The sequence below is a fragment of the Fukomys damarensis genome, unplaced genomic scaffold, assembly GCF_012274545.1.
Source record: "Fukomys damarensis isolate Sample0158 unplaced genomic scaffold, DMR_v1.0_HiC HiC_scaffold_16, whole genome shotgun sequence".
Classification (NCBI taxonomy): Eukaryota; Metazoa; Chordata; class Mammalia; order Rodentia; family Bathyergidae; genus Fukomys; species Fukomys damarensis.
In genome coordinates this window covers 129,935,068-129,944,454 of record NW_022900928.1, presented here as the reverse complement: position 1 = coordinate 129,944,454, position 9,387 = coordinate 129,935,068, and the positions used below count along the sequence as shown (strand labels likewise).

General features: G+C 52.4%; 1 protein-coding gene across 3 annotated transcripts in view; it reads right to left on the bottom strand.

The window, feature by feature from the left end:
• Positions 1 to 2,194: 2,194 nt before the first annotated feature.
• The window catches only part of Eif4e2 (eukaryotic translation initiation factor 4E family member 2), a 29,525-nt gene continuing 22,332 nt past the window's right edge, over positions 2,195 to 9,387 (bottom strand). Inside the window, exon 8 of one of the 3 annotated variants that reach the window (XM_010631773.3) lies at positions 2,195 to 4,250. Coding sequence is in view for 1 of the 3 variants with exons in the window: in XM_010631775.3 (XP_010630077.1) it covers positions 4,211 to 4,250 (40 nt within the window). In the remaining 2 variants the exon portion in view is untranslated. Of the gene's footprint in view, positions 4,251 to 5,386; positions 5,406 to 9,387 lie in introns of those variants that run through there. The other 2 variants (XM_010631775.3, XM_033764695.1) reach the window with 2 other exon arrangements.

Below are 9,387 nucleotides of genomic sequence, written 5' to 3'. Positions count from 1 at the left end.
TGAGACAGGGTCTCACTATGTAGTTGAGACTGACCTGGAACTCACTGTGTAACCCAGGCTGGTCTCAAACTCACAGCGATCCTCCTGCCTCAGCCTCCTGAGTGCTGGAATTACAGGTGTGTGCTACCATGCCCGGCTATGGATTATTTTTGAAATTAAAAAAAAAAAGCCATGTTTGCTGAAACAGGATCTCACTATGCTGATCCTCCTGACTCAGCCTCCTGAGAGCTGGGATTACAGGCAAGCACCAACACGCCTGGCTATTTTTAAAAGCCTTTTATCTTTAAAGGGGAAAATAACTCTGTAGAAAGAGGAGGCACCAATACTAGTGCTGGGCAGTTTGGCCAGTAGGGACACCAGGGCAGGGTGTCCCGGGGACCAGAGGGCCAAGGCAGGAAAAGGGACAGCGGCAGGAGGCCAGGGAACCCCAGCCCCAGGTCCTGGAGGGGGCACAGCAGGTGTGGGCCGCTAAGGCCTGGAGGAATTTCCTGACCATCGGAAGGGAACTTTCACACCACCCCTTCCTGACAGCTGCAGGTATGTGCAGGCCTGAGCCATCATCCTTCAGGACTGAGCCATCATCCTTTTATAGACACGCGTTTTCCAGGAGCCAGGGGCTCAGCACTCAGGCATTTAGCACCTCCCTGGCCAAACTGGCAGGGGGTGGGTTGCTGCTGGTGCCAGGGCTGATGGCAGCCTGTCCCATCTGACACCACCTTGGCCCTGGGGCCATTTCTGTCACAGGCGAGCGGGGAACTGGGTGCCCTTTGGCCTCCCTCACCTCACCACAGGGCCTGCCTGGGCACACCCTCAACAGGTGGTGGCCTTCTGGCCTCTGTTCACTCAGTGGCCTCCGACTTCAGGTGCTCGAAGGGTTAGGACGCGCTTCTTGGCCCTAAAGCTGCCTCCCCACCCTCCCCAGATGTGCTGTGCACACCTCACATACACTTCACTGAGACCCGACTGTCACCACCCCTGTCACATGGCACACTGCCAGGCCTCCCTGGCCCCGGGAGCGCAGTCACCTGGGTCAGGCTCCAGTCTTCCCTTTCCCCCTGGGGCAAGAATTTGGGCAGCACCAGCCAGGGAGCCGGGCGCGGAACCCAGCCCACCCGCTCAACAGCACCAGCCGGCTCTTCTGCTGCGACACTGCCCTGGTCTTCTCCACTCGGTCACGTCACCCAGCCGTCTGCACCTGAGCAGCTCGTGCTTGGAGGGAGGCGCACGGCGTATTTGTAGACGTGTACACACCACTGTTGTAATTCAGTAGTTTTTTTGGGGGGGTGCTTCGAGGCTTTGGAAAATACTTTCTTCTTAAAATTTTGATCCTTTTTGACTGATAGGGTCTTCCTATTCTGTTCAGGCTGGCCTAGACCTTGCAGTGATCCTTCTGCCTCAGCCTCCTGAGTGCTGGGATTACAGGCACGTACCACTGGGGTAAGCTTGAAATTCCGATCCTCCTGGAATGCCGGTCACAGACATGTCACACAGCTGGGATCATAAATCCTTTGGAGGCCAGTATTAAAGGTTTGGCTTTCACCCTGTGGGGCTATCTGTGGCCTGGAGGAAGTCAGGTCTCCATCACACACAGCTCTGATGTGCCACCTTACAGAGGCCCAGTGACCCTGGACCGGGCCTCCTGGGACAAACGTTCCTCTTTATTTCCAGTTCAGTGATGGAAAGCTGACTAGCACCCAGGGCCCAGCAAGCTCGTCTCCCTTGACATTCCCAGTGGGTGCAGGACATTAGCTGGCCTCAGCTTAACTACCTCAGTAATCCAAACCAAGGGCCGAGAGTTTTCACCTCAAATCCTCTGAACTCACTTCTATTCTAGTATTCTTTACTCCTAGTAAAGGTGAATTACTGGTAATATTTTGTTTGTTTTTGTTTTCTGAGACAGGCTCTCAATATGCTCCTCAGGCCAACCTTGAACTCACTATGTAACTGAGGCTGGCCTCAAACTTACAGTGATCCTCCTGCCTCAGCCTCCCAAGTGCTGGGATGACAGGTGTGCACCACCATGCCCAGAATACTGGCAATATTTTGATATTTAAAAGGTAAACTGAGTTACAGCAGTGATTGTTGCCAATTAGATATTTTCTCACAAATCCCACCCTGGCCCTCAGTGGTACTGGATTAACTCAGGTACTCCAGAGTGCACTGAACAGACCCGTGTCCCCGCCTCCCAGCCTCCTGTGTGCTGACATGGCCGCAGCCTGGCTCTTGCTATTTTCCATTTATTACCACAGTGGACAATCATTCACAAAGTGCAACCCTACATTACTCGCCACAGCCCCGCTGCCCCCACTGGAATACTTGGAAATTCATTCTTGGAGCATCACGGACCGGAAGCTTGTGTGGGTGGAAAATTATTGCCACCGCCAATGTCACGAGGAGGACACACAGGCAAACGGGACACAGACAGAAGGGCACGGGAGGGCTGGGGGAAAGTCGGAGGGAACACCCTGCGGAGGGCCGGGGAGAGCAGCCCCCACAGCCCTCGACTCACGCTGTCACTAGAACAGTGACAGTGGTGCCGTGGCCTTGTCACATCTCCACACGCCAGAGCCTCAGCCCCAAAACAAGGGAGATTCCCGACCCAGGCACTCAGATGCACTCACAGCCCGAGGCAGTCAGGGAGCAGACGGGCAGAGCCAGCCTGTCCTCACAGGCGGTCGTGAGTGTCTGACAACACTGATTAAGAGGAAGAGGCAACTTGAGCAGCTCCAGAAAACATCAGCGATTAAAAAATCTGAACAAATGAGACCAAAAAAAGGGACACAACTACGGACCTAACCATTAGGCCCTACAAAACCCTCACCCATAAACACAATGTACACACACACGCACGCACACACACACACCAGTCAGGTAAATGCCCAAAGGAAGGCAAATCCCAATGTCTGCTCTCTTTGGAATTCTCAAGCAATCCAAGACTGGGCGAAAGAGAAGTCCTCCTGGGTCCACTCAAATGCCCTGGGTCACCACCGCTGCTGTTCCTCCTTCACAGCCATCTGCGTCTGCACACAACTTCTTCCTCCTTTGGAGTCAGTCACAGTGTGTCTTCTCCAACCAGAGCGCCCTCCCTCCCGGGCCCTGCATTTTAGTTCTTTCAGGCAAAGCACCCCCCAAGGTAGTGTGTGACTCCAGGGGATCGGGTGGTGGAAGCTGGCAGCAACGCACACACAGCGCGAGACACCCACCAACCCAGATGTGTCTGAGGGGAGGCGGTGATGGAAGGTCCTGGGTGTGGCTCAGAGCGCTCCCGAGGCTGCCTGTCCAACACTCCTGTGAACCCAGGTGCTCTTCTGACCTCCGACCCCAGGCTTCTCTGAGGGCCTGGTCTGTTGGGGCTGCCTGGGGTCTCTGGCATCAGTGATCAGCATACACTCGGGGTCATGGAGACTTGAGGTGGGGCTCCCAGTGCTGCAGACAGGCACAGCCACACAAGCTAAGCCATCCAGCACGCCCCCCGGTCTTCAGCTGTTCCAGTCGCATTCACAAACTAAGCGTTAGTAGCCGGCAAGGACCAGATGTCTGTCCTATCCTCACTGAAGCTCGGCACACAGGCCCTGCTCGCATGTACAGCGGCTCCTCGTCTGACCCTGGACCTAGGGTTACAGCCCTGCCGCTCAACAGGCTGGCTCTCTGCTCCAGCTCATCAGCAAGGCAGTGTCCCGCCGATTCCAGTTTTAGGTGCGGCAGTGCCTGAGAAGGGCGGAGTCCCTCGGGAGGAAGCTGAGGTGTAAGGCAGGAGAGGACATCAAGTTCCAGGCAGTCATTGCACCGATAACACATTTTCAGAGTGGCGGACTTGGGGCAAGGGAGAACAAGACTGTGCTGACAACTGAGCACAGTGCCTGAAGAGGCACCGGGTCCCCTGGGACTCAGCAGCACAGGCTCCTGGGTGCACAGGCACCTGCAATACCGACAGCTCAGTGGCTCCACACACCCCCTTAGCAGACTGGGAGGCCGCACTCCCGGAGGCCCGCACTGAGGGTACTGTTACAGTCGTGTCTTCCGTTCTTCCATTCCTAAAGCCCGCGGTGGGGGAGGGTGTTGGACCACTTCCGTCTTCTGGGAAGGAGTGCAAAGGGGAGCGTGGCTCAGGGTGACCCTTCCAGGAGCAGGTGGAAGGGCTGGCGGGAGGCCTCCCATCCATCCGGACAAACACACATACAGAAAAGGATTATTGCCAGCTTGTGCACTTTCACAATGTGATTTTTGTATTTCGAAAACTTGAATTGTCCCTGGAAGAGAAAATGGGAAAAAACAGAGCACTCAGTACATGGGCTGCCTGGACAGGAGCACACACACGGGGGCGGACACAGACACCCCAGGGCTTCCTTCCCTACTTTCCTAATCCAAACAGCACCTGCCTCCCGGCCCTGCCAAAGCTTCACTCAGATGTTTGTAATAGCAAATGACCAGAAGCCACCTCAATGCAGAGGGGCTGGTTAAACATTAATGGGGAACATTCACATAATATAACACTACACAGCTAAAAATAGAAAAAAGCAGCTTTTTACTAATGTGGAAAGCTCCCCAAGACTGAGTGAACCTAAAGAGCAAGCCCCCTAACAGTGGACACCTAGCCAGGCAGTAGGATCACTGTTTGAGGCCATCCTGAGCTACATGGTGAGTTCAAAGCAAGCCTGAACTACACAGCGAGGCCCTTTATCAAAAAGACCAACCTCCCCGCCAAACAAACAAGCCAACCCCTCAAAAGTGTGCACACAGTAGCTGCCTTTTGTGTGCGGGGTTTGGGGAACATGGTCTATGCTCACAATTGCATGCGTACACACTCAGAAGGGCTGCAGAGACCCAGGCCCCAGTTTCAAACATGGAGCTGCTTATACAAGGCGGTTCCCAGAGGCCTTGGCTGCGCCCTGATGAGCAGCTCCGGGTGAGGTGCGTTCTCTTGGTCGCCTTCTGTGGATGCAGTTTGGCAACTGCTGTCACCCTAGCAGGTCACACCACCACTGGAACCCCAGCTTCTCAGAGTTCTCTGCAGGGATGTTACAGGTCACCTAGCAGCTGTGCCAGCCAGGGCTTCCAGCTTAGCTATGCAGAGGCACGGACAGAGACACCCTCAACCTGGCTTCTGGGGTCATTACTATTTCCCTTTGGGTTTGAAAGGGACCAGTCTTAAACTGGTTATAAATACTGGGCCCCAGACAACTGGTCCAGAGTAAACAGACACAGGATTGAACCCAGCCAGAGCCAGTGTCCCCCCTACAGCCGGTACTGGCAGCTGACAGAGTCAAGAGCCCCTCACCAAGAGGGCAAGCCAGGCCAGTGAGCAGGCCACTGGGCAGCCCATGCGCCCTGAAGACCCTGGCATCGGTTTAACTGTGGCTCACCTGCCAACGGCCCGAGAAGCTCACCCATTTCCATCCAAAGAGCTGTAGGCCGAACACAAAGGTAACGGGTGATCATCTCTTTAAAAAGACCAATGGTGTTTAAAAAAAACAACCCTTTCAGACAGTATAAAAGACTCAAAAGGACAGATCCCTCTGAGAGTCACACGTAGCCAGCAAAGGATGACAACCAACATGGTTGTGCTGCCTCCCCACGGAGATGACTCCTGTGGGGCAGAAGCCATGTTCCAGCCACGCCAAACAGAAGGTGGGCCTGCTCGACGTGGGCTCTGCTCCTCTCCTCCCTTTAACGAGGGCCCTCGCTGCATGCAGAAAGCCCTGGACAGCTTTCGAGGTGGGACTGCACTCCTCTATCCTAGCAGGCGGGTGAACGAAGCAGGGCCGTGGAAAGACCATGGGGGATCCTCTATCCCACTAGGGGAGATGGCAGGCTAGGACCTGACCAGCTCAGTGGGCTGCTGAGGGCTCTGCAGGCCAATTATTACCACGAGTAGCTTATCTGATCTTTTGGAAGAATTCCTGTACTGCACTGGGATTGGGCTGGACATAAAATTTTCTCCTGTGGTAGGCAAACAGGCTTCCACCACACTTCCCATCTGAATAGTTAGTACCTGCTCATTACTTTTTTTATTAGAGACCTCTTCATTGTCAGAAAACCTTCTGGCAGTCCTGTCATTCTAAGGTCCACTTGCAAAATGGAATGGGAGGAGAAAAGTAAAAAGCCGGGAGAATCCGCTTAAGAGTTTCTAGAGTTCACAGGAAACAAGGAGCAGCAAGGGTGGGTGGCATGCCTTGCAGGGACAGGATCAAGCAGGCTGGTGGCCATGACAGCAGATGGCTGTGGTCCGGCCTTTCTAAAAGCAGCAGGCTGAGAACAGCCTGGTGCCACATTCAGTCTGAGGCATGCGTTCACCCAAACCAGGGACTAATGTTCACTCCAGACCGCAGCACAGGGAGGTACAGCATACAGGGAAAGGGAGATAGAGACAGGAAAAGGTAGACAGGTAAGCATTTCCCCTTTTCTTTTTATATGCTTTTGTTCTCTTCAAGGCAAAGTAAAACTCAGAAATCTACTGGAAGCTCTGGAAAGCTCGCCTTCTAGCATCCATCCATGCTGTGAAAACGCATGTGCTATACCTAGTGTACCAAAGAGCACAAGAAGTTTCCAGTCCCCGAGTGGGAGGAAAGAATTCTCATTGGGTGTGGTTAACAGGCACCTGCAGTCCCAGCTACTCAGGAGGCTGAGGCAGGAAAACTATTTGAGCCCAGGAATTTAAAGCCAGCCTGGGCAACACAGCAGGACCTCATCTTAAAAAAAAACGATAAAAAAAGAAAAGAAATATATACCAGGGGCTAGGGATTTGGCTCAGTGGTTCTGCCACCTGCCTCAAAAGTGCAAGGTCCCAAGTTCAATCCCTGGTACCCCCACCCCCCCACCCCCATCAGGGCTGGTGATGGTATACTCCAGTGCTAAAGCACTTGCTTAGCATATTGAAGCTCTGGGTTCAATTCCCAGCACTGCAAAGAAAAAAAGAATTCTTTCTCTCCAGGAGTGTCATCCAAACTGGCTTCTGACATGACACTCCGTGGTGCGGTACCCAGGGGGAATAGTGCCCACACCCTGAAATGGCTTTCTAACCTACTTGGCTTCTGTGCTCCCCTTCTGCGCTTCAGAGATAGTTCCACGCGGGAAACAAGCTGAGGCATGGTTAGCTGTGGAGGGGGCGCACAGACGCCCTTTCCAGCTGTGTATGGCCCAGCCTGGAGGCTGGCTGGGGAGGTTGCTCGGGAGACGCTCTCTGTGCATCCTCTTCTCCTTGCACATGCAGTAAAGCCACAAACCTTGTCCAGTTCCGTGGGGCAAAGCTCCATTTCTCTCCTCCCACTGAGGGGTCATGCCCTGCACTCCTGATGACACGGACCCCTGTCCCGAGCCAGCACAGACCAGCCGGCCAGGATGTTTCCAGGGCTCACTGTGACTGACTGAAGCCACGGCCAAAAGGAGATGCCTCTTTGTTAGGAAAGTCAAATAAGTCTTAAAACACTGACAGTCATGTGTAATGACATAACCGATAAACAGAGGAAAGGTATTTGAGGTTTAGATAATGGATCGATGCTGGGAATTACACCTTGGGCACCCCACACACTAGACAAGTGCTGGACCACCGAGCCACATCCTGGCCTTTTCTATTTCACCGAGGGAAGCCCTCATGGCGGTGTCCAGGGTGCGCCCTGACCTCCTGCCCTCCTACCTCAGCCTCCAAGTCCTTGGCTTACAGCACACACCACCACGCCCGAGGATTAAGTACTAGTCCTCCTACCAACTTCTTCACAGGTCATGATCTACTTAGGGAAAAAAAGCAGTGGTGGGGACAAGGAGAGGGGCTGGAGCGCCATGGGCAAGAAAGTGGCAGGTGAAGTAAATGATAGGAGTCTGTGCGGTAGTACAGCTTCCCTGGGGGATTTAGTGCCTGCTATGAGAAGAAAAGAGTTTTCTTCCATTCTGTTTCAAATTAAGGACTTCCCACCATGGAAACTGAGATGCCTCCATCCTCTCCTCTTAAGTACTGGGGCTTCAACCCAGGGCCTTCACACTAAGCTACATCCCCTACTCTTTTTTATTGTGAGACAGGGTCTTGCTAAGTCACTGTTTCCCAATATGGGCTCCAACTTTGAATCCTTTTGCGGCAGCTTCCCAGAGTGCTGGGATTAGAAGCATATACCACCACGTCTGGCTCTCTGTTTTATTTTATTTTATTTTTTTTTTGAGACAGGTTCTTGCTGGGTAGCCCAGACTGGCCTTGAACTTGCGGCAATCCTGCCTCAGCCTCCGGCATGCTGAGGTTATAGATTTGTACCACCATTCCCGGCTTGGTTGTCTCGTTTTTTTGTGACATTTTCACTATGTAGTTCAAACTGGTCTTGGCTTAGACTGGCCTCCAACTTCCAAGGATCCGCCTGCCTCAGCCTTCCAAATGCTGGGATTACAGGTGTGAGCCGCTGCTCTTGGCTCTCAATTTTTAAGGGTACCATCATTTGATGTACTTTAAGAAGTAAAATACACTGTCAATTAAATGACAAATTTTTCTTATCACACTGTTTTAAGTACCCTAATTCTGAGAAAACTAAGTAAAAAAAAGAAAAAGAAAAAGAAAAAGAAAACCTTTAGAAATAATTAAAATGGTAATAGTAAAACAATTCCATCACTGTGCTTTTGAAAATTTAACTTTGTATTTGTTATATTTCAGCCTGAAGCTCAGTAACTTACACTCTACTGGAGCTGACACAGATTTACTAGCAAACATCTTGGAATTCTATGTCAACTTGTAAACTAGTTTTTAAAATCTCAAACTGCTGCCTGAAAACTGCATTTTACAAGAACGGACCAGACTATGAACACAGGGGACCGGGCGTGGCGGCGCACTCCTATAATCCCAGCACTCGGCAGGCAGAGGCAGAGGATCTCTGTGAGTTTGAGGCCAGCCTGGGCTACACAGTGAGACCCTGACTCAAAAATAAAATAGAATAAAATAAAAATGAGGGCACTGAATGAGCAAGCAGGAACCCTGGACCACTCATCTCTAGGTGATATTGTAACCACAAAGCACCAGACCCCTGGCCACCAGCTTGCCTGAGGGATACGAGCTCCTTTCTGGAACACCCTCAACACCTTCCCAGGAAAGGGACTTTTGAGGCAGCTGCTGCCACTGGCATGGGAGTGTGGGGTGGCCTAGTGTCTTGGAACAGGTGTCATCTGTGGCCCAGGTAGACACTGGCCTTTCATCCTTTCCTCTTTCTCTGAGTAAATCCAATCCCCTGTGCCAGACATGGACGTGAACACAGACATTCCCAAGGTGAATGCTTTGGTGGCCCCAGCCTTCCATGCCTCAGAGTCCCTCCTTCCCTAAGGTAAACAGGAAGCTCCAGCTGGAGTGAAGCCTGCATCTCTCTCTTCCACAGCCCTGAAATCCACTCTGGCCTCACTTTTTTTTTTTTTTTTTTTTTT